This window comes from Heloderma suspectum, chromosome 5 (genome assembly GCF_057233095.1).
Source record: "Heloderma suspectum isolate Gila_16-S chromosome 5, 16-S_ref, whole genome shotgun sequence".
In the NCBI taxonomy this organism is placed as follows: domain Eukaryota; kingdom Metazoa; phylum Chordata; class Lepidosauria; order Squamata; family Helodermatidae; genus Heloderma; species Heloderma suspectum.
In genome coordinates this window covers 46717590-46743234 of record NC_139462.1, presented here as the reverse complement: position 1 = coordinate 46743234, position 25645 = coordinate 46717590, and the positions used below count along the sequence as shown (strand labels likewise).

General features: G+C 42.6%; 1 protein-coding gene across 1 annotated transcript in view; it reads left to right on the top strand.

Annotated features, from left to right (window-relative positions):
- The window catches only part of TNIP3 (TNFAIP3 interacting protein 3), a 106950-nt gene that overhangs the window by 73171 nt on the left and 8134 nt on the right, over window positions 1-25645 (top strand). Inside the window, exons 10-13 of the mRNA XM_084855941.1 lie at window positions 2355-2480; window positions 4946-4999; window positions 7546-7701; window positions 14056-14116. Of these exons, the coding sequence (XP_084712067.1) occupies window positions 2355-2480; window positions 4946-4999; window positions 7546-7701; window positions 14056-14116 (397 nt within the window). The remainder of the gene's footprint in view (window positions 1-2354; window positions 2481-4945; window positions 5000-7545; window positions 7702-14055; window positions 14117-25645) is intronic.

Here is a 25645-nt window from a genome sequence, read left to right as displayed (position 1 = left end):
AAGGAGAATATCCTTTCCTCACTTATGTTCCTGGGCATCCATCTCAATTGTTTTTGGGGAGGAGACCTCAGTGGGAAGGGAAAGAGTACATGAACAGGGCATGAGCAGGGAGGGAAAGAGACTGGAGGAAGAGGGCAAGTAGTGTGTGTGTGTGGGGGAGGGGTTGGTTGGTTCTTACTTGCGTGCCTCACTCATTTCCTCCATGCTCAGCTCCTAACTATCTCAAAAACTGAAATGGGAGGAGGGAGTTGCAAGTACTAGAACCAATGGAGATACCTAACTCATGGCTGTCCATTCTTCCTTCCCTTCAAGCACTCAGCCTACCATGATTAGTGACAAGCTGGATTCATTCTTCAGGAATGGATCCACTCATTTTGGCAAACTACTCCCCTTCTCCATGAGCAGACATATACACCTAGCCCATTTCTAGGGTGGCCAGGTGCCCTACTTTACAGAGGACAGTTCTCCCTTTGGGAGAGCTGGCAAAGGACAGTCCTCTATTTGAAGGTGTCCCATCCAAGTCTGGTTTAAAGTCAAAGAACCTTAAGGAGAGAGAGCAGAAACTTTGAAGCAAACTGAGGAGGTGCAAAGATCACACAGACCTGGTTTTCATGTAATGACAACCCTATATTTTTTTAACCAATGGGTTGTCCTTACCTTCAAACAAGAGCCTTAGTCAGTCTTCGCCCCCTATGGAGAGTTCTATTGTGTATCTGTTTAAATTATCGATTATTTCTAAATTTGCACCTATACATATGCATATGCCAGTATTATGCAAACTGGTGTCTTCTTTTGGGGTGATGCATTTCCTCTTTTTTGGCGATGTGTGGACACCCTACCCACTTCTTGGCATAAGCAGAGCAGTTGCTGTAATAAAGTGTGTAGGCAGGAGAATGAAGGAGCAGAGGCTGGATCCTTCTGACCCACTCCTCCTGGGCAGTTCCAAAGTTGGCAGGCACCTACACTAATACAGATAAACATAGTGGGTAAATAGGAAGTGAGTGTGTAATGTGATAAAGCAATCCTGTGGTCCCTGGGAGAGCATCCCAGGGACCATAGGATATGTTGGAAACACCACCCCCCAGGCTATAGACACTCACACAACCTGGGGGGGTGGAATTCTGAGCTCAGGCCATCTCCCTGCCCCCACCCCTCAGAGCCACCATGGAAAGCACCAACAGCGACCTTGGAAGACTTTGGGGAGGGAGGAAAGGGGGAGTTCCTGTGGGCAGGGAGGGAGAGGAGAGGTCATGATATGCAGGAGCTTAGAGGCCTGTCTACCTGGATTTTTTTTAAAGAGGAATGGGACGTGAAAATCACCTCTGTAGTTCTTCTACACTGCCTGGCTTTTACTGGGAGGGCATAGGGTAGACAGGGAGCTCCGATCTCGGAGACCTCCATCTGTCAGGCACAGGACTGTGCTCTGAATCATTTTTATAGAATCCCATTATATGATGCACTTTTGAAGTTTGTGTACTTGTTTGGAAAGGCACTATGAAAAGTGATTTAAAGATGTGTTGTGTGTGTGTGTGTAGTGTTTTGTTTTTTAAGTAAAAACCTTACTGACTCTTGATATGCCAGACAGCTGGTATAGTCCTGAATTATTAAAATTAAAGATTTGCTATTGACATAAATGGTATATAAATTGTACCAGATGGGTTGAACTGCATTCTTGAAGTATTACACTTCAAGTATTGCTTATTAATGGATTATATGCTTTTGAATTGCTAATCGTAATTTCTAATCGTGACTACCTGAAATGGCTAAAACTCTTTGTACTGGAAAGTAACCTTGTTCTCTCTGAATGGCTGAGAATTAGTTACCTTCCCATTTTGTTCAATAAATGTAACTAAGGCTGTAATCCTATACACACCTACCTGGGAGTAAGCCCATTGAACTCAGTAGAACTTACTTTTGAGTAAACATGCAAACATGCACACTATAAAGAGGGTTTTAACTAGAAAATGTCATCATGAAGCCAGAAACCTCTGTAATTCTGTGATTATTGATTCTTAAATCCTGAAAGATTTAAGAATCTTTCAGGAAAAATACAATGTTTAAAAAAGATTGAAAAAGATACAGTCATATTAGATCCTTCCTCTGAAAATTAAAAATGTCTTTTGGTGATTGCATTTCCGTTCCACCAGAGTGAGTTGATTGAGGTTGTTGGAAGAAATAATTGTGAACTAATTACAGAAATGTCATACCTTGTGGTGAGATTTCCCTATAAAGCATTTTTCATGTGAACTCACCTTTGAAATAGATTACTTCGTCTATTTTGTGTCTCCTATTAATTAAAGTTTGGAAAATACATGTGCCTCTATGGTATAAACACTAAATAATGCTAATTGTAGGTTCAAATTTATGAAGAAGACTTTAAAAAGGAAAGATCTGACAGAGAAAGACTTAATGCTGAGAAAGAAGCGCTGCAGAGAATTAATGAGAGATCACGGTCCCAGTTGGACAAACTAAATTCCCAGGTATGTGTCCAAACAAAGGTACTATTGCCAAAACATGTGCATTTTATTCTTATTCTTACTTTCTCACTTTTCATGCAACTCAAGACTTTCTGGCTTCCATTAATTGACACAGGAATGCATATAAGGGCACCACCTGGGATGAAATCATTCTGAAGTAATGTTGTTTTTTATTTTATTATTTATTTATTATTAAATTTATTAATCGCCCATCTAGCTGGTCACCCAGCCACTCTGGGCGATGTACAACATACAATAAAAACAGTTTAAAACAATAAAATTCTACAATAAAAACATTTTCTAAAATACCCTAACCCACCCCAAATGCCTGCCTGAACAACAATGTTTTTAATGCACAACGGAAGCTCATTAAATGTTGTTGGTGGAATGAGGAATAATTTGATTCCCCCCCACACCCAATGAGAAAATAGGATGACTTGCGACTGACGCAGTGGCTCTTCAAATATTTTGTAAAGAGCATTAAAGCTCTTCTTTGTGGATTCCGTATTATTCCAAAGGAATGAGGCAAAGTAATATTTTTATTAGAAAATATATTTGGCCTATTTGGACTTATTTCAGCAACTAACCCAGCAATCTTAAATATGCTTTACTGGGAGTAAATCCCAGTGCATACAATGGGGCTTACTTTGAGTAAACATGAAAGGAATAACATTGTTAATCTAGTAGATTTACTACACAGTCCTATGCACATTTATTCAGAAATAAAACCCATGGTTTCAGTGGGTCTTATTCCGATTGCAGTCCTAAAAGCTGTAGGTGACAGTCAACAGTGACAGACCTGAATTTGGAAGCCTGAATACAAATCCTAGTTCAGCCATGATTCCATCAATAGAGTTGTAGCTCTTTATCAGGTTAGGCTCTGGTATTCTTAAAGAGGGCTTATGCCAGTTACTCTGTCAACATTGCCTTACCATGAGATTGCTATGATATACATGTCTCCATGTCTGGTCTGTGTCAGGATCTGTCAACGGTTTAGTAAGCATGCCACTTTTTGCAGCCTTAGTGCCCATCTGTAAAAGGGGAACATGAATTAACTACGGTTATTGAGATCAATGATATGCTTTAACATGCTTAACTGTTATAAGAATAAGAGCATAAGAAGAGTCATGCTAGATCAGACCAAGGGTCCATCTAGTGAATGATCTGGTAGCGAATTATCTAAGTGATGCCTAAATACAGTAACCTGTGCTACTTGACACAGCTTTGTTTTGGACTTTCTTCTGGCCAAACTTCTCTGCAGGAAGAGTAAAAAGAAAGATCAGAATACACCTGTCCACTTCGCTCTTTGTGTCTCCTTCAAAGCTTATTTCAGTCAAGATTTCTTGAGGGAAGGAAGGGTGAGGTAACTGGAGGTCCAGATGACACTCCTTATACAAATGATTCAAGGAAACTATATATGGGGCCATAGAACGATAACAGGCTTATTGGCCATTGAGTCCAATTCTGTGAGCTAACACAGGATACCCTGTTCCTAAAGCACCCCTGACAGATGCCTCTTCACCTCTTTCCTGAAAATCACTGATAAAGGTGGCCCTATGGTCTCCCAAGGCAGCTGATGCTATTGCCTCGCTAAAGTTTAAAGTTCCTTAAAGTTTAGGAAGATTTTCACCAAATGTTCAGGCTAACCTAACCAACCTCCTTTTCAATTCCCCAGCTTGGTGCTCTTCAGATGTATTGGACTGTATGAGCCATGTTGACTCGGGTATGATGAGATTTGTAGTCTGACACATCTGGAGGGCGCTAGGTTGGGGAAGGCTGATCTAGTGACGTCAAACTGTTAACTGAAATGTGAGTAAAGATAAGCCTTGTCATGAGTGGGGGCTTTAGATTTAAGAAGCAAGGGAAGTAGCTCTGTTGGAATGATCCAAACAATTCCTCTCATCAGAGTTGTTGAATTTGGAGCACAAACAATCCCATCAGATGGATTTATAACCAACTAATCCAACCAAGCTACCACTAGAGGGCATACGAGAGCCTGATTTCAGCAACTGTGCAATTCTTCCCTCACTACTTTTAACTTCCTGACAATATGCATGCTATTGTCCTTTTACACAACTGGATGCATGCCTCTCTGCCTGGTACAGTCAGAAGCCATTCTGACATACGTAAAGAAGTCCAAAGCTGTAGATCATGTGCATGCTGATAGCCACCCTCTGACATTACCTTTAAAGGTAGCCTAAAAATAATTTTAAATAAAATAAATACATAAATAAAAAATAAATGTGGCAACTATTGTGAAGGCAGGCCTGTAAGGCTCTTTTTAGAAACCATGTCTATCTTTTGAATAGGCACAGAAGATAATCCAGTGCTATCATTTTAGAAACTGAAGCATATGGTGCAGTGTTAATTATTCCGCCATATTTGCACGGCTTGGTTCTTTATCACTGCAAGGCAATCAGTCTATAAGCTTGTTTTATGAGAGTGACGTTTCCCCCCCACACTCACAGATTAAATGCTGCCAGAATGAAAAGGAACTACTCGAGAAGCAAGTAAAGCAACAGGTATGAGTCTTACTTGATTTTTACTTCTTGTAGCAGGTCAACACTAACTCAGATTTTACTCAGTTCGTGTCCATTACAACCCAGTTAAATTTCTTTTGCTTTTTAAATTAATCATTTGCTTATTTAATATATTTATTATTTATTTACCAAAATTATTTATTTATTTGATTGATTTGTGCCCCGCCTTTCTACCAAAAAATGGCACTCAAGGTGGCTTACAAATACAATTTAAAATAGAGTAAAACAATAAAACACATTAAAATACAATAAAAACATAACAATTATGGAATAAAAACAGCAGCCAAACCAACAAACCCTCATACAGGCCAAAGGCCTTTTTGAATAAAGCGGCCTTTGCTTGCCAGCAGAAGGACAGCACAGAGGGAGAAAACCTAGCCTTCCTCGGGAGGGACTTCCACAGTCTGGGAGCTACCACTGAAAAGGCTCTTTCTTGCATCACCACCAAACATGCCTCAAAAGAAGGGCTGCTCTGAAGATCTTAAGGACTGGGCAGGCTTGTATGGGAGAAGGTGGTCTTTCAGGTAGCCTGGTACCAAGCCATATTTCTATGCTGCCCCATAACTATAATCTATCTATCTATCTATCTATCTATCTATCTATCTATCTATCTATCTATCTATCTATAGATCTATCTATCTATCTATCTATCTATCTATCTATAGATCTATCTATCTATCTATCTATCCATCCACAAACACATGCATGCACACACACACACACGAAAAATACAATATAAAACAGAAGCAGAAATAAAATGGTAAAATCAAAAGTCTTAACACTTTAAAAAGCCCGAACCACAGAGTCTATAAAAGCACCAGCAGACCTCTAAAAAAGTCTGAGATAATAAAACAGTCTTTAGCTGACACCAAAAATAATACAGAGTAAGCACCAGGTGAGCCTCTCTTAGCGGGAATAGCGTTCCATAACTGGGGTGCTACCACTGAAAAGGCACTCTCCTTAGCAGCCACCCACTAGATCTCACTTGCCAGGGGCCCTCGGAGAAGATCCTTCGATAAGGCTGCTCTAGGGAATCATGGGAGTAACAAAATGGTAGCTGCCAGCCACTAGGAGTCCTTACAAGCACTGTCATGCTGGTGTTAAGTTTTGCCCTGCACTGGAAATCCCCCAAATGACCCTATCATCTTCACACCCTGTAAATGGGTTGGCACTATTAGGGAGCCATTTCAGCTTAACTCTAAGAAAATTATACAAGGCCAGTGCAGAGTTGTGCCAACAGCTGCCCGTGCGACAGCAAAGGGACTGGATTTTGGTGCAAGTCCACCATGAAACATTGCAATCCTGCACCAGAATGCAAAAAAAAGAGAAGAAAGGAAAAGGAAAATGGCTGTTGTGTGGTCAATGCCTGGTGAATTAGGGATGTCAGAGAATTTCGCCACGAATCTCGGGGAGGCCGAATGCCAGCACATTCGGCCCCCCGAAATCGGTGGCGGAACGGTCTGCCCCCCCCCGCCCCCCTGGGACAGGACTTACCTTGGGCGGATCTTCCTGGTGGTGGCGGCTCCGGCGGCCGGTCTTCTGACCGGCTGCCACCGCCGCCATTTCGTTAAAAAACAAAACAAAAAAACGTGATAGGCCACGTAAAGATTTACGTAGCCTATCATGGCTAGATTTTTAAAAAAACACCGTGATAGGCTACGTAAATGTTTACATAGCCTATCACGGCTGATTTAAAAGAAAAAAAAACACGCGCGTATGCAAATGGCGGCGCCCATGGGAGCCGCCATTTGCGTTCCTTATTTTGGCACGTCTTAGTCTACGTAAACATTTGCGTAGACTAAGACGGCGAAAATAAGGGGAATGCAAATAGCGTAGCGTCTACGCTATTTGCGTTCCCCTTATTTTTGCCGTCTTAGTCTACATAAATGTTTTCGTAGACTAAGACGTGCCAAAATAAGGAACGCAAATGGCGGCGCCCATGGGCGCCGCCATTTGCGTATGCGTGTTGTTGTTTTTTCTTTTAAATCAGCCGTGATAGGCTACATAAACATTTACATAGCCTATCACGGCTGGCTGCAGGGACGCAAACGGCGGCAGCTTGGCCGCCGCCATTTGCGTCCCTGCTAGCCAGCGGCCGGATGTCTGGCTGCTGGCGGAGCCGGCCAGCGGCTCCGCAGAATCCCTGCGGAGCGGAGCCGGCTGGCCAGAATTTCGGGGGGGAGGGACGGAGCGCCTCCCCCCCCACCTCGAATCAATTTCGCTAAAAGGTAAGTGACTTTCGTACATCCCTATTGGTGATACTTCCAAATCCAGAGTGAAGAGTCCATGGGATTTCTAGCATCAGAGGGCAGGAGTTCAGTGCCCCACAGTGACTGTGCTTGCATGTAACAGGGATTGTTTAACCCAGGAATTGCTGTAGCTGAGCAGGAATGAGCTCATTGCTTCCACTTTCAATCAACAACACTGGAATGTCCCATTCCTAGGTTGTTATTGTGACATTGAACCCAGGAACTCTGGGTTGCTTGGGGATTGTTTGTATTATTAATTTGATTTTGATTTTTGTATAGGCCCAAGCCCTTACAGAAAGACATGGATTCCCACCTCAGTTATTCATTCCTCCTTGTCTTAGTTGTGGGAACTATAGATTACTTCACCCGTACCCTGAACCTCGAATAACATTACCCTCATACGGCATTAGCAGAAAGCCACAGCACCAGCCTCGGGTAAGTTAAAATTCCTGTCAGCTTTCATTTTGCAATCCAGAAACACTCAGCAACCATTATTTCACAACCTGGAATGTCAGATTCTGCAACTGTTCTATGAGTCAAAATAAATTACTAATGTGAAACTGGTGAAACCTAAACAACCTTTCTGGCTTTATTTCCCCATTCCACACTTCATGTTAGGTACCATCTAATTCCTCCCACTTTCTTCTCCTGCACTGTCACTTCTGTTTTCTTCTGTGGTTTGTTTTTTAAAAGTATTATTTTGTGATGGACATATTCTCCTCATTTTGCAAATGATTCACACCTCCTGCACAGTAAGCAAAATCCCCCTTTCCCTTAGGCAAAAGAAAAACATTTTACAGGGCCACCCTATGATCTTTACTCTGAAGTAAGTCCCACTGAGTTCAGGTCCCAGGTAGGTATGTACAGTGTTTCAGCCTTAATGTATTTTTAGGGCACAGTCCTATGGGTTGTGCCTTTGTGAGACGGAAGCCTCTGAACTTAGAGCCTTCCGTGTAGCCAGTCCCCTGCTGGGCTGAAGCCAGCAGGGTGGGCGGAGCGGTGAGGCCATCTTACCTTCCTGTTCACCAATTGATTGTTGGATTTTTCACTAGATGGGCTTTTTTGAAAGAGGCTGGAAGAGGCTCAGGAGAGCTTGAAAGAGGCTGGAAGAGGCTCAGGAGAGACCTCTCAGGTCTCCTCCCCTTCCCACTCACCCACTCACCAGAATGCCCCTTTCCCCCCCATCTCCAAGGTCAGTTTTCCGACCTTAGAGGCCAGCTAGCGCAGTTCTTTCACACCGGCTGTGAGGGGGCAGGATCTCATTTTCCCCTTCCAAGGTCAGAGCACTGTCTCCGACCTTGGATGGGGAAATCCCCACTATCCTGTAGCCCCTCAGTCAATGTCTAGGGGCTATAGGATTGCTTCCTTAATATTTAATTTTACCCGCCTATAGGATTGCATCTGCAGAATGGGAAGAGTAATCCCTTAGGATTATGTGGATTCACACCCCAGTGGCCATAGAAACACCTACAACCTCAAGGGTGGGAATATGAGGGCAGATTCTTCCGCTCCTCCACCCGTGAAAAGTGGGTGGGGAGCACAGATCTCTCTTAAAAGGACTTGCTGGACATTCAGGGAAGTGTGAAATGGAAGCAGGGAACCCACAAGTGTTAGCTCAGCACTTAAAACCCTGGGGATCACCTTGCTAAGTGGGCGTTCTGGTTCCCTTTTCCTGACCTGTCACTGCCAACGGCACTCAAATTAGCCTATACGCAGTCTTGTCTTGTCAATTTCCTTGCAAGTTTCATATTGTACTTTGCTGCCCTTGACAGCTAAAACATACAAAGGCATTGACAAGGCAAGGCTATGTATATATTTGAAAGCGCAATTGTGAACTATATATCTATATCACTAACTAACTAATACAGTCACGCAAATTCCTGGGACTGAAAAAGTAATAATAAAGAAATATTATGGCCCCATTTACACAAATTTTAAGGGCCGTTTTTTTTTCTTAATTCAGGCCCCATTTGTGCAAATTTTGGTGGACAAATGGGCGACAGCCCCTCCCAAACGCTGTTTGGGTATTAGCGTATTGAAGAAACAGTGGCAGGATTTGTTGCCATTCTTGCCACGCAGCTCTATATCTCATGGCTGCAACTCATGATGCCTTGGCTCAGCTGGGTTCGGACGATGACATGCCACTCCATCATGGGTTAAACAACCCCAAGAATAAGCCATGCATGTCAGGGTGGCTTCTTCATGAAAAACAAGCCACCCTGCTTGTGAACCCAGTCACACATTCACAAAGACACACAGGTTAGGGCTAGGATAGACACAGGACGCTCTACTAATTAGGGAATGAGAGCAAAATCCGGGGGGCGGTGGGAGCCCATGTAGCAGTAAAGCATTTTACAAATAAACAGGGCCACCCAATGCATGTCTACACAGAAATACTGTAAGTCCATTGAGTTCAAGTAGGCTTACTCTCAAGCAGTGGATATAGGATTGCATCCTAAAATAACAAGTAGTTAATATAGCTAACCTATAGGAACAGTCACTCAATGATGTGATTCCATCACATTTCAAGTTTCCCTGCCCCTGATTCCATGTAATTAGCTTCCAGTAGTGGAAGCAGAGAAACTCCCAAAGCGATGACATCATGTTAGAGGGTGGCTATTCCTTCACGTTATGGAAGAGAACTTGACATGGGGTGCCATTTTCATATGTCAGCAAGATATTCTCTTGCACACACACACACACACCCATTTCAAGTGAATGGTAAAGAGCAAATGCTTAAATGGAATAAGGAAACCACAAATAAGTACAGTATTCAATATTTCTCTCCTTCTCTTTCTGTTTTCTTATACGAGCTTGGGGAAAAAAAGAGTTTCTCACTAAAGTTTAAAACTGAGGCCCAGTTAATTTTGGCATCTATCCTAGAGCTTTCAGCATCTGGGTTTCTAGCTGTGTAAGGACACATCCTGGGGGTTTATAAATTTTCCCTTCTTTTAGAAGAGTGCTGGAAGGGTGGAGTCCTTTGCTAATTGGTTGTTTTGAATTCTGTTCTGGAGTTCTTTGTGATTATTTTCTTATACAAGCATAGCTGCTCCAACATTTATTTCTGTATAATTCCCCAAGCAATTTGTCATCAAACGTGAAAGGTGTTAGAATGGAGTGAGTGTGTAGGCTTAGCGTATGGAATACAGTACAGTTACTTCATTATGTTTTGACTCTCTGTGTCTTTTTTGTTTTTGTAAATCACATTTACTGTTTACTTTTCAATCATCCAAGAAATTTTTTGTTTAGTCTGATTGTGAATCATGTCTCTTTATCCTTTGGAATACTTCCAAGATTATAATTATGAAAATGATGTTACTGAGTTGTAGTAGGTTATTTGTACATTAGTGTTCGGATCTCTGTGAACATTCAGAGATTTGCAGTTGAATATGGCATAATATTTTATTAGGGACTATTTTGCACACTTAATCAGATATTTATCCCTCCATACCCTGATTTTGCTATGTGGACATTTAAAATGAAAAAGATAAATCTGAAATATACCTATAAATGGAGCCAGACTTCTAGTCTATCTAGCCCACTACTGTATGCTAACTGGAAGTGGCTATCTAAGATCGAAGACAAAAGTCTTTCCCAGCCCAGTTACCTGATACTCTTTTAAAATGCTGGTGCCATAGCTTGAACTTGGAACTGTTATACAATATAGTCAAGTTAAGTGCATTAAGGTCCCATTTATTTCAATGGGCAAACATGTGCTTAACTTTCCCATTGAAATAAACAGGCATTTTAGAGTGCTTACACAAGTCTGTTTATCTGACAGTAACCTGCTGGAATTCAATGGCTCACTATGCAGTTTTTTTGGCAATTTGTCGAATCTAGTGTAAACATCCAAAAAGATTGGATGGATTGGGCTCTGTTTCTCCCCTAGTAAAGCCATGTCCATAAACATGAGGCCTGTATTGCCGGGCGTTTGCTTGAGAGCCAGCAGATGCTCCCTTATATTTTTGGTACCAGTCTTCCTACCGACAAGAAGCCTTCATGGAGGAGCAGCAAACGAAAACCAGGAGTAGCATGCTGCCTGGTATTCTCAGTTACCAGAGCTGGCCATAGCTCAGTGGCAGAGCTTGTGCGTTTCATGCAGATTCGATCCCTGGCATCTCCAGGTAGGGCTGGGAACAACCCCTGTCTGAAATCATGGAGAGCTGCTACTGGTCAGTAGACCAAACTAGATGGATTAATGGTTTGTCTCAACCATCTTCGTATGTACCATGGCATAATGTGAAGGTTGCTTTAACGCTCTCCACATGGAAGCTGTTAGCCAAAGATACGCTGCTGGAACACAGTGGCTCAGCACACAGTTGGACTATTTTGTCCATAGCCATGCAGATGTCCAAAAAGAAAGGTTTCTCCTGGTGCGGAGCAAATTAGTCCAACTGCACAGTGAGCCATTGCGCAGGAGCAGGCACCACACGGAGTAATTTTGAGTGGCCTCCGCATTGTAGTCACAATTTGTAGACTGGCTTTACAGGACAGATGCCACAGTGCAAATAGCCGCAGAATGCTCTGGGTTTACAACAGCCTTTCTGCAAAGGAAAGAGAATGTCTGGCCAAGTGCAGCTTCCCAGCACCTTCAAATAAAGCAAAATACATTCGTCCGCAATTGTCACGTGTCACACAGGTTTCATGCTTTTCTTACATAGAAGAGTGGTACAGATATATGTAATGCTAGACCATAGTTTAGTGCACATGTGGACAACCCACCTCCTTCTCTCCTGTGAGTGCTCCGGTTGTCCTGCCCCATGAATTTCCACACATATGCCACCACTGCTTATTCTGCTGCCAGTTTTGAGGGGGAAAAGTACTGTTAATTTAAACAGTGGTTTGTCCGGACAAGCCATGACCAAATCATCGTTTCTGATCCTAGCTTATTTGGATAAACCATAGTTAAAACTAACCACAGTTGTGAGTTCATATGAAATGACAAAGTGCTGTTAGTTAAAACAGCAGCAGATCCTTCTGATCTCCTTGTTGTGTATGCAGCAGAAGGGGAAAGGAAAAAAAGGCTTGTGTATGTAATGCTAAACTTTGGTTTCACATTACATTCAAACCAAGTCATGACATTCCTAACTGCTTAACCATGGAAAAGCAACTGGAAGCAGGTTATGGATCACAGACTTCCTTTTCCACCTCCTCCCTTTTGGAGCGGAGCTGTCCTCTGGTGGATTTACCCACATTACATGAATGATGAACATTATGTTTGCAGCAATATTAACTATGGTTACTTCTTAACCAGTGGGTATGAAACCAGCATTAAGGCATGGTTTCAGGTCCTGGGTAGAGGGGGAACCCTAACAAGCTGTAACCATAATTAACATCACTGCAGATGTAACAGTTTACAACAGTTAGAACCTAATTGGGTGTGCAGGGAGGAGGGAGGGAGTTTATGTCTTAGAAGAGAGGCATGAGTGCTGGGAGTGGGGAGCACATGACGGTTAAGCGACTAGGAACATTCCTCCTGCACCAGCTCAGAAAATGATTTCTTCATAGGAAAAGCATTGCATATTAAATATATTGGAGCCCTGTAGCAGTTCTGCCTCTGATAGTGACATCAACAAAGAGTTTCCCTGGCCTGTGAACTAGAAAGGAATGGGGTGATTCACAATTAGGATAAAATAGGTGATTAAGGGAAAGTTAAGAGGGAGGATGTGCTGTAAGAATCGCCTTGTCTGGTAAAGAGAACATTAATGATGTATTCCAAATAATATCAGTTTCCCATATTCCCCTTTTCAATATAGATTTAAAGAATCAAGTATAGTATGACTGGAACACTTAGATGGCACTTCTGCTGCTTTAAAAACACAACTCTGCAGTGGTCAGAAACCTGGTGCCGTCCAGATGTTTTGGACTATAACTATTGGACCTTTTCTTTTTTAGAAAGGCACTGAATTAAAATCATCATCATCATCATAACAATACTCATATAATTCCATATCTTGGCTATGTTGGCTGGAGCTGATGGGAATTGTAGTCCAAAATATTTGAAGGGTACCAGGTCGCTTAAAACATTGCTGTACTGTATTCTTGCTGTTTCTAATTTTGAAAAGCTGCTTTACAAACGTTATTCTAGTTTTTCCATTAGGATCTGAAATTCAAAGAAGACCATCAGTATTTTTTTTATTGAAGTCTCACACAATGGCTTTGCAAAACCAATCCCTTTTTTTCCTTACAGTATATTTTTGACAAAATTATTTTTAAGTTCAAATGTTGACCTGCCTGCCACCAGGGTGGGAGGTTAGAATTCTGTTTCGTGAGGTCATTAGATTTTTAAAAGAATTCTAACAAACTGCAAACAAGTTCCCTTTGGAACGCCTTCACCTGTCACGTTGATGCACACCAGGTTTCTCTTAGCCTCTTAACAGCTGACATTGACTGTAGTTAGAGACCTAACTGTTTATGATAGCATCAGGTGCGTTCCATCTCACCCTGTATTCTCCTGTTCCTTTTCAAGGTTCATGAGGCTTTCAGAAACCTGATTTGTTAATGTTAATAAAGTTTGTTTTGATTTGTGGGATCTAGGAGGTTTCACACAAACCTTTCTATAATGTGCCCGCCATCCAAAAGACATAGCAATAAAAAGAAAAACAGCTGAAAAACTTAATCAGAAGAATTATTTGATCAAAATAAGAGGGAGGATTTTGGGGGCAAATTACTTTGGGATGACTAATGAAAAGCTTCACAGTATAATTATATTTACCATGCTGCTATTCTTTTGTTTGAAGTGTCTATGAAGTCCATATTGCTGTAATAATGTTTTATTGTTCTACGCAGCCAGACTATCAATGGTATGTTCCTGACCGGTTTCCGCCAGATGTGCAGCACAAGGCAAATGGTAAGGCAACAGCTGTACTGAACACACTTTTTAAGAGTTTTCTTTTTAATGGGGCCTTTTTTTGTGATAGCTAGTAAACTTTCATAAGTACCCAGTGCGTGATTTGTATACAGCTTTATTTTGTAAAACTGCAATACATACATGTGGCTGAAGCTACAGATGCTAAATATGATGCATCTGCGTTACAGCTTTTAATATTACCAAGTGACTTTCAGGTATCTAATATGCATTACAGAATCACAAAAATCCTTTCATGAACACCCAAGAAAATGAATGACCTAGGAATTACATTCTTCTGAGCATGTACCATGCTTTGTCTATGTCTTGATAGGCCATTGGGAAAATGGTTCATCTAATATTTGGACTATAGGAAGCATAGATCAGCCAACGTCTTTCCTAGGGCCTGTCCAAAGGATGGTGAGGTCAGGCATTTGCTGGGATGCCAAGGTCACTGTAGGCCCTATTACTGTAACACCACCACAATTTTTCCCTTGCACTTCACACTGAACAAGGCCAGAGGCAGTGTAAGATCATTGTTTGCGTGCCTTCCATTTTAAGGGGGCCACTGAAGGCCCTCCAGTCTCCTGAGTCCAACACTGGACTTCCCTCTGTGATATATTTTACCCTACTCCCAGCTTTGTTTGCCACAACCATCATTTTCAGGTGTGTGGCTGGTTCAGCCTCAGCTCAGCCTTGTAGCAGAGTAATGCATATTGCTTAGCAATCACAAATTGTTCTGTCTTCTCTTAGGCTAGCCCAGGGGTGGACAACTTGTGGCCTGCCACAAATTTTGGCCTACAACTCCTGTCAGCCCTAGCCACCATAGCCTATGGCAAGGGATGCCCGGAGCTGTAGGACAAAACATCTGGAGGGCCATAATTTGTCCACCCCTGGCATTGGACATCTTCATTTATGACTCATCAAGTAATTGTACAATTAGTATGCAATAACTTCTTGCGCCATGAGAAAAATCTTACAATACATTTCTCTAGTCTGCCTGTCTGTACATGTCGTTCCTCTTCTTCACAGTTTTCTGAAAGCACCCCTAGAGAAGATAATGTTATTGTTTCAAATGCTGTATTGTAGGGGTGGGTAGAAGGAGAATGTAGTCCACCAGTAAACTATTGGCTAATTTCTGGTGGACCAACCAGTGCTTGGTAGTTACGGGGATTCTTGCAAAGAGTACTGGATTAGGTGTGCTTTAATCTGAGGTAGGTAGTATTTTTAAACAAGAGTGCAGATTCTGGCTGGATCTACACTTACTGCCTTTTTTCACTTCCAATGAGGTTCCACTGCCTGCCTTTCACACTACGCAGTACCCACCTCGAATTGGAACCAGAATTTCCCACTTCCGTGCTCCCGCTTTCAATACCCTAATATTCCAGTATTTCCCCTTAATGTGCTCTGATTTTCTGCCTTCGCTACCGTATCCGGCCATAGTCGCTACCGTATCCGGCCATACATGGACAGGCATACATTGCCTGTCCATGTATGGCAGTGTTTGTATTTCCCTCCTGTCCAATCACAGCTCTCGACGGCCCCATGTCTTCTTCCTGCTACTGATCACATAACTTCCTCAGCAGCCCCCGTTTCCTCAGCAACAAGCAAAGGGCTGGATGTGCGCGCGCTTGTCTGATCTCGGAAGCTAAGCGGGGTCGGCCCCAATCAGTAGTTGGATGGGCCACCACCTGGGAATCAGGCTTCCTGCACTGAGCAGGGGGTTGTTCTATCCCTTCAAATGAGATTAAGTTTTACCCCCTCCTATCCCCCGCTCCGGATGTTTTTTTTTACAATTAAGGTGTTATCCTTGCAGAATCGAGGCTTCTCTGCGATGTTTTTTTTTTCTAATTCAGGCACGATCTTCGAAGATTCGAAGTTGTGAAGCTTCACAACTTCAAATCTTCGAAGATCGTGCCTGAATTAGGAAAAAAAACATCGTGGAGAAGCCCCGATTCTGCGAGGATAACGCCTTAATTTAAAAAAAATATCTGGAGCAGGGGATAGGAGGGGGTAAAACTTAGGAAGGGATAGAACAACCCCCTTCACAGTGCAGGAAGCCTGATTCCCAGGCGGTCACCCATCCAACTACTGACCGGGGCTGACCCTGCTTAGCGTCCGAGATCAGACAAGCGCGTGCAGAAAAGCAGCACAGCGCTCGAGCGTGAACCGAGCTTGCGCATTCGATGAAGCACTGCAACGGTGAAAATGGGTGAGTGTGAATAATCACGTTTTAATGCGAGAGCATTTAACCCGACGGGACACCGCATTCATTGCAATGGCTGGCGCAATGTAGATCGGCCCTCTCTTAACACAGAGTATTAACAGTTCATTACATGGATTAGTTATGCCTCAACTGTAAAAAAAAAAAAAATCCTAATTAGTGCTGGTTCCAGGTCTGGGGAACCATGAGCAAGACATTGTAAGTGGTCCCTTCCCTGAACAAGCTCATGTTTTCCTCACTATGGTTGCCACTGCTCATTTGCTTTCCTCTCCTTCTGGGCCCAATTGGTACCACTTCCCAGAGAGAAAGGCTGAGGGAACCAGGCAAGCAGAGGTTACTGCTCCATCTCTGTCACTGCTTGCTCAGGGAAGGCATGTGAACAGGTAGCAATAGCAAGGAGGAAGAGCAGCAGAGCCAGGAAGCTCCAGAGATTCTCAGTGGGCCCAGTATTGGCATATGGGCCTTGGCAGGTGCCCGATGATGCCAATCTCTGAACCCAGCCCTGATCCTTATCCTGATGCTCTTGCTTCATCTGTTTAAAACACATCGTAGACCACGTGGATAAAAGCAGTACGTGCAAGACTGAAATCGGTCCACCTTTCTCTGCTGTATTGGGCAAGGACATGTTTTCCAGTCCTGCATAATCCTGTCACAGTAGGGTGAAATCCAGGAAGAGTGAGCCACTGACTACATCGCAGAGCCTCCCAACCGGGTCCTGGGCAGGACAAATTGGCCTCAGTTTAAGGCATCTGTGGGTGTTTTGGGGCTAGAACATAATTTTGAACTAGTTGTAGGGGAACGGCATCATGGCCATTGAACCTGCATTCTGTGCCAGAAGGGGCAAGAGGCATGTGTTCTGTGTTGGTTGTGGGTGACATATACAGTAAAAATAATTCATGGAGGATAAGGCTATCAATGGCTACTAATAAGAATGATTATATAAAGTACCAGATGTAGTATGCCTCTCAATACCAGTTGCTGGGAACATAAGCAGTATGGTGCTATTGCGCTTATGTCCCACTTGTGGGTTTCCCGCAAGCAGCTGGTTGGCCACTGTGTGAACAGAATGCTGGCCTACATGGATCCCTGGTCTGATCCAGCAGGGCTCTTCTGATGTTCTTATGGGAAGAGTTTTGGATAACGCAAATTCAGGAGAGAAAATGGAACTAAGGTCATGCCAGCTTTTGTAATGCAGACCGGACTCTGAGCTCAGGTAGGGTTGCCAGCTTGGAATTCTCCTGTGCCTTTTACAGCAGCATAGACAAGCAGAAACACAGCAGGTAGATAAACTTAGTGAGTCCCACTTGTGTCCACCAGTGTCTATACTGTACACATGTGCTATAATGTTCATACACATGGTTCACTCATAATTTGATTAAAGAATCTCCATATATGATCTCTCTACTACCCCTTATCCCTTAATCAGAAGTATGGGAAGAGTTGATGATCAAGAGCTGATCGGAAGTATGAGAAGTGTCGGTGAGATGGTACCACTCCCTCACTTCGATAATGGAAATCCAATTGTGCAGAGTGTATGGCTGAAAGTGATGCTGGGCTGATCACCGAAAGTAGTGTGAACTGTCAGAGAGAAGACCTAAGGCCAATACCAAAATGTACTGCAGGGTTAGAAAGTGTATTTTATGCACTTCTGAAACCCTCTATGACTTTGTGCAAATGGATGAGTAGAAGGGTGATAAAGGGTTCTTAGTGCTAACAACCAACAGACATTGTGCAGCAATTCCATCTTTTCATCCTTAACAGAAAGGAAAAAAGATGGACAAAGTGGTGGGAAAATACAGGCGCGTTTCAAGTGGAAGAGGATGATGTTTGGACCCAGTGCCGGCTCCAGGCCTTTGAGGGCTCTTGGGCAAAACACCCCCAAAGGGCCCCCTGCTTTTCTCATTGCCATTGTCACCAGCTGATCTTGCTCCTCATCCTCTTTCTCATCACTGCTACCACTTGCTTGCTTGACAAGCAGAGAAACAGTGAGAAAGTAGGCAGGGGCATCTACTGTTCTCTTTTTCACCATCACTGTTGTCTGGTCCAGAGCAAGAGGCAGGTGAACAACCAGGTCACAATGTGAAGAGGAACAGCAAGTCCAGGGAGCTCTTGTCAGTGGGCCCCTGATGGGGTGTGGGCTCTCGGCAGGTGCCCAACCATGCCTACCCTGGTCCAATCTGGACCCCCCTATAAAATTCCATGAATGAGTGATTGCACAATAAAGCCTCATCTGGAAGCACCCTCATTTGCTCAGAATGTTATGCCTGACAGATCCTACCCGATGGTCGCCCAAAGTCAGCTTCAAGTATCCAATAAACTGCCTGTTGTTCTTAAAACTAAAACTTCTTATGGCTCATGAGTTGTTTAGCTGTAAGATTGCCTGGTAAGCTCTCCATCTGAAAGCTCGGCAGCCCTTATAAGTACTTAATAACTCGAATGCGTAAAGCTTAGCCTTGCTGAACCAGCTAACCTAGGAGATCAAGCTGGCTGAAAGTGCTTAACAATTTGAGTTTATAAAGTTGTGGCTTTTGCAGCCAGCTGTCCCCAAGGAAACACATGGATTTGGCAGGGAAAACCAGTCTTTAGCCTTGAAAAAAGGTATTTGGAAAGTGTATGAAACTTCCTTCAATCTTTGATTTATTTATGAATTTAGTGGGGCAAACGGGAGCATGAAGTTAGTTAAAAGAGAAGCAAATAAACTCTGAAATAAGTGATCAAGTAAATAAGTAAGAATATTACCTTAGGTATGGAGAGGTGAACGAAACTGTGAACAGTCCAAGGCAGTGAGGAGGTGCAGTGGGAAGACTAGGGGTTTTGATTCAGACAACTTAGGTTCATCTACCTTTAAGGGCCAAAGTACATGTGATGTTAACATGTCACTTCAAGTCTCATGAATTCGTTTCTTAGTTGGAAATAACAGGTATGTGAGAAGTGTGTGAGAAGGGAGGTTACTCTTCCTCCCCGGCTGTGGACCCCCCCCCCCAAAGCTCAGAAGCTCAGGAAGGAAGCTTCAGTTGGCACCAAGGGGAGCTTCCTTCCTGGGGCTAATAGTAAGAGATTTCTGCTGGGACCACTGTAAGGAAGGAAAAGATTAACCATCCCCAGAACCATTGTCTTGATCCTGCTTGAGCGCCCCCTGTGCCTGGTATTTCCAGTTTAAGAAACCTCAAGCTTCTTGAAGTGACACCTTCAGCATTATATGTAGTTTAGCCTTAAAAGAACTTCTGGTACAGCCGTGGTTCTCCAAACACAAACAAATAAATATGTACTCTAGTCTATGAGCGTACTTCATTATTTACACTGGATTACTTAGATCTTACAGGTGTCAAGACAGAGTTGTATGCATTTATAAAGAATATTTTTATACATTTATGAAGAATATTGAGAGCCATTGTGGTGTAGTGGTTAGAGTGATGGATTGGGATTCAGGAGATCCAGGTTCTAGTCCCCACTCGGCTCACTGGGTGACTTTGGACCAGTCATTGACTTTCAGCCTGACCTACTGCACAGGATTATTGTGAGGATAAAATGGAGAGGAGGAGGAGAAGGACCATGTAAGCTGCTTTGGGTTTCTTGCAAGAGGAAAAAGGTGGGTTATAAGTGTAATAATAAAATATTTCATAATAGGTGTTCAAATTCACAAATGGTATCCCAGTTCAGACAAACAATCTTGGTCTAATAAACCATGGCAAATAAACCATGGTTTATTAGCCAAAACGTAGCCTTGTGTCTATGCCTCTTTCCATTCCCTCCTCCCTTCCTTTACGTGCCTCAGTTGAAAATGTACAGGGTTTGTTAAACCACAGTTCTCACCATAAGCCAACAGTACAAATCTGTAACTGCCTTGGGTAGCTTTACACATTTTTAAAAGAATAATCTAAATAATAAATGTTCTATGAGCACATAATACAGTGGTTCTTTCCCTTCTTCACAAACATTTTAATTACATTTATTCTTGATCTCTCCTGCTCTCCTTGACAGATATATTCAGTGAAGTCACTTCTGAAATCAGCATTTGAAAACTATTCCAATTTCTTATCAGAAGTAACCAAGGAGGCAGGCCTCAGAAACATGCTACAAGGCAGTTTATCAGAAAAAAAGCATATATGTATTAGCCATGCACGTATCAAGGATAATCACTGTTACTCAAGAGGCAATTGGTCAAAATGTTTCTTTGTGTGCATGTTTATTTATTAGTTATTTATTTAAAAGGTGTTTGTGCCACCTTTCAGCAAAAATCAAAATTTATTTTATTTATTTTATTTATTTCATTTCTATACCGCCCAATAGTCGAAGCTCTCTGCAATAAATTACAGCATGTTAAAATACGTTGAAATAAAATTAAATAAATAGAAACATCTTGGCCTGGCACCAAAATGATAACAATGTTGGTGCAAGGTGGGGCCTTCTTGGGGCTAATAGTTCATTCATTCATTCATTCATTCCATTTGTACCCTGCCCTTTCCACCAAGAAAATGGTGCTCAAGGCCTTCCTGGGAGGGAGTTCCACAATCACTGCAGTAGCAGCACTAGAAAAGAAATTTGTCAGGGAGCACAGAAAGGGCAAAGTACATGGTAGGGGGTATCATCCCACATGTTTGATTTCTGAAAAAGAAAAGAAAAATATTAGTAGTTTGAGCCCCCTTATCTTCTCAGGGCAGGGTATCCTCACCCATGTCCCCTATCGACTGCTTGAACTTGTACTCAAAATATGCTTGGCTTTTATATATACCTTCTTTCCCATGAATTGCCTCACAGTATATTTCTATTTGCTTTTGCCTTTTTGGTGCTCTCCCCACTTTTTCTATCTCTCCCCCTCTACACACACACACACACACACACACACACATATTTCCTGATCAGGCAGCTTGATCTTCCTGGTACATTTTAGTTGTGGCCACAGAAACTGTAGTTGCCCTGCCGTGGCTAAAGTAATATGCTGTCACCCGTCTCCATTCATTTTTCTCTAGACAGCACAGTTCAAAGTAGGATGGCGGCCAGGCGGCAGGAGAGGTCAAGAGAAGGCTTCATTTTTAGATATTATCAGCAGTTAATACCTCAACTTGTGGCCCACTCCAAACAAGTGCTTTAATAAGACGCAGAAATTAAATATATCTCCTCCCAGCCGAAAGTGTAGGAGTGAGGAGACAGCATAAGCTGTCTGCAGCTCTAGGCTATGGAGACAATTTAACAACCACTTAAAAGTTCATTTAAAAAAAATACATGATTTTTCTTCTTTAATGATGCATTTAATACGCCCTCTGCCCTTCACATATGCAGGATATTAACTTAAAGGAGTTTCCGTGGGTTTTGGTAGCACAGGAATAAATGCCAGGCTGTACTGTGTAATACTAAGAAGCTCTTTTAAGAAAATGCATTATGTGTGCTGATGAACATAAGCCATTAATCTGCTCCCTTTGTCCATTTCCTTTATCTTCCTCCTGTCATCCTACTTTAGGCTGATGTGTCATAAAGAGACAACCTCAGGCGCATCCTGGTGGTTGAAATGTGGGGAGCAGGGTGTCTGTTTGTGTCCCTCTGATCTCTGCAGCCTAGACATTCTTCCCACTTAGCTGCTAGGAACTGGCTGCCCTCCATGGCAACCATGGGAGTGTCCTGAGGGGAAAAAAAACCTGTGGTTCCCTGGGCCAATTCTGGCTTCCTCAAGCATGCATTACAGTTCCTGGACAAGCACAGGGTCTTGCCATCTTGATATTTTGTTTGTGTCAACCTCTTACTGGGATTCAGACTGAATCCAGAACTCTTAAAACAGGGTTGGGGAAACTTTCTCAACCTAAGTGTTGGCTTGTCCCTGTGGAAACTCATCAGGGGCTGCATGACAGCAGCGGGCAAGGCCAAAACCAATGTGAGTGGGCCAAAACTAAAGTGGGCTGGGCCAGAGCTGGTAGTGGGTGGGGCCATGCCCCCCCCCCTTTCTCTCATACACACTAGTATGGGAAACAGGTGAGATGGGAAGAAACTTTCATAAGACTTTCTGTCTGTGCCCAAAAAAGTGCACCTTGTAATAATCTCGTTAAATTCCATTATTGACATTTTTCTTAGCATATAATAAGGTGGTCGCATTCACTAGGCAGGGCAGGGTTGATGAAGCTAACTGGTTGGAGAAGAGCCCAAAAATTACATCCAGAGGTGGGAAAATACCCTGCTGGCCTTGTTTTCTTGGCTCCTCCTTACTGCAAAAGTGTGTGAGATGAAAAAGAATAGAGAAATGTGAAGATAGGTCTTGGGGATCTGTCAATGGGTGAGAGATGTGAGCACAAACAAAGAAGAGGTATCACAGGAATAGTCATTTACACCACTGCTTCCTTGGCCCTTATCTTTTCTGTATATATATTTTGCTGGATCTAAAAGTCAGCTGACTTCCTTTCAGTCTAACTAGCAATTGCTCTTCTTTGACATTGGTGGTTTTTGTTTTTGTTTTAAATTGTGGGAGGAGATGAAGGGTTCAGAAACAATGGACAAGAGAATTCCAACAAGTGTTATGAATGTCAGCTTATTTTGGCAGGTGAGCCAGTTTGACTTCCTTCCTTTTCCAACTGTGCAAAATTGAAGAGACAGTTTAAAAATGGGGTTGGAGCTTTTCCCTGAACCTACTTTTAATAATAAAAAAATTGTCTGGGAAAGAGGTTTATTGCTTGGGGCTTTCTTTGCATACTTGTGATTCTGGCAGGCAATGTCAGTTTCACTTCCAAAAGTCCATTTTGTGGGGGGCATAGAATAAGAACTCGCTCCCCCAGCACTTGTATTCAGGAACCACAGCCCATGAAAACCCTCATTTAATGATTGGGTGTCTTACTGCTAAAGATCTGACTGTGTGTCATATTTTATTTCAGGCTAATCTATAGCTCACTTGGTGCACAGATGAAGGAATACCACTAATTGCCTCTTCCCTAAACGTATTATTTTCTAGGCCATTAGTGACTTAGTTTGCCAGTACAAGCTTTGGGATTAAGGAGTAGCTAGTTAGGATTACAAACGGGGCAAAACAGAAAAGCAAAAGAGCAGTTCTGATGTTGCAGATGTGTTATTTCAAGCATGTAGCAGGAGCTTTACATTTCATACCAGGTAACTTTATTCTATAGACACTTATATCTGCAAGATGGATTCTGATTGAAAAATCAGGCAGTTACAAATTTTAGATTTTCTTTTATCAAGTAGAGCTGAAGGATGGAAATGCAGCATATGTTAAGAGGAGCCAATTGACAAAAGAGCATCCATTTCCCCAAACTAAATCACCTTATTGTTCACATTTTAAAAATTGACTGTTTCTATAAAGGAAAAATCCATTTATTCCCAATAATTTGGAACTTAAATTCCAAGAGTCCAGAAGCTACAAACTTTTGTCAGTGGAAGGAAAATGTAGGACGGGCTTCCCAGAACTGGAACAAATAAAACACTTTCTTCCTCCATAAATGGGATCTGACATTATGCTCTGTCCTGCGGCTACAGCAGTGACTGCCAGAGATGTACTCGCACAAGGGGAAAGCCCCAATGCAGTGCAAGAGTGCTGTACTGTTGTTGTTTTTTCCTTCAGGGTATGATAAGCAGGAAGAGGTGATGGTAGCTCATGACTCATCATACACCTAGTGTTGGTGCAAACGGGTGGCAGCAAAAAAGTGGACCAGGGATTTGCAAGGGATTTGCCACACTGCTGACTGGTATTGCACTCGATGCCTGTGATATAGCACAAGCTTCTTCTCCCAGTGCATTTGCTACTCCAGGGAATCAAACTGACTGAGAGCTGATGAGGTTCTCTGTATAGTAGGTAACCTATGGCAATCATGTCCAGAAGCACTCCTGTCTTACGCTGCTGATTTTTGTTAAATATAGCTACAACTAATTAATTCTCTAGTCTCATTAAACCCAGCCTCCCAGCAGCTTCTGTAAACTGAATCAGTATGAGCGGTAAGCCCCTAATAGAGGGGAGAGGTGTGATTTGTTCCTTGATATTGTTAGCATGGCAGTTTTCAGTAAGCTGTGTCCGTATAACATTTCATAGAGCAATGTCCTTCATACTGATTTCATGCTGTAGATTAAACCAGAAGTGTGGGGGAAGGTACCTCAAAGAAGAGGTGACACTCTGTATGAGGGGCAATTGTGCTACAGTCTCTATCTGACAGTACCTGTACAAAGAGTTGATTCACTTAGCCCCCAGGTTTGTACCCAGAGGGAGATCAAGAGTTGGCTTCAATATTGCACATTCCCTTCCCTGACTATCACTCCCTCCTTATGGGGTTAGGGGAGGGAGCAGATAACCAGCTGAATATGGGATCTCTTTGACTTCACACTTCCGAGAGTACAGTCAGAAGCAAATGATACAGCCACCTTCCTGAAGCTAAGCAGGTGTTGGTCTGGTCAATGCCTGGATGGGGGGCCACCTGGGAACCCTGTGTGCACTGCCTTCAGTTACATCAGGGATGGGGAATGTGTGTCCTTCAAGATGTTTGGATTCCAGTGCCCATCAGCTCAAGCCAACATGGCCCATGGTCAGGGCTAATGGGAGTTGTAGCTCTCCAGATGTTGCTGGACTATAAGTTTTCTATTATGTAAAATTACATCATAGGAAAAAGGTGGGATATAAATGTAAACAAAATCCAAGGAGGCTCTGGGTTTTACCACATGAGGCTAAACTCCCACAGTCTTACCAGGGCTTTTAATTCCAGATTCTTTGTGGGATTAAGGTCAGCGTCTTTACATGGGTGGTCACGTGCTTTGAATCAGGGAATTCCTTTCTCGGCAAGTTCTATATGTTTCATTTTACAGCCACTAGATGGTGCAGTGGTTATAGCGGAACTGCGCAATTGCAAACAGACAATACATCAGATTAACGTTCCTTATTGGGTTATCGCCGAGCTTTTTAAAAGCGGGATAAAGATCAGAAAGCACAGGAGATGCCCTGGAGGTTGACAACGTTATGTAAAGGACCTACAAACTTCTGTGAGTGACCAATCATGGATGTGCAATAAAAGCCTCATGTAGAAATGGTCTCTATCTCATAGCATAAGGGAGATTTTAAGTAAACTTGATATATCATCTCCCAGCTCAGACATTACTTTTTTCTCTGAGGTAAAGAGCAGGACAAGCTGCACAAACTCTGATCTCACATCTTACCTTAACTTGGGTATAGTTTAACTTGGGTACAGAGCCACAAAGCTAGTGAACTGGCCTCTTGATTTCAAATCATTTAAAATTATCTGTCAATGAATGAGATAACACAAATAAGGCTTATTGTGTATAGTTAAATCATTGTGTTCTTCACAATGCTAGATTAAAGCAGTGTGTTTAAA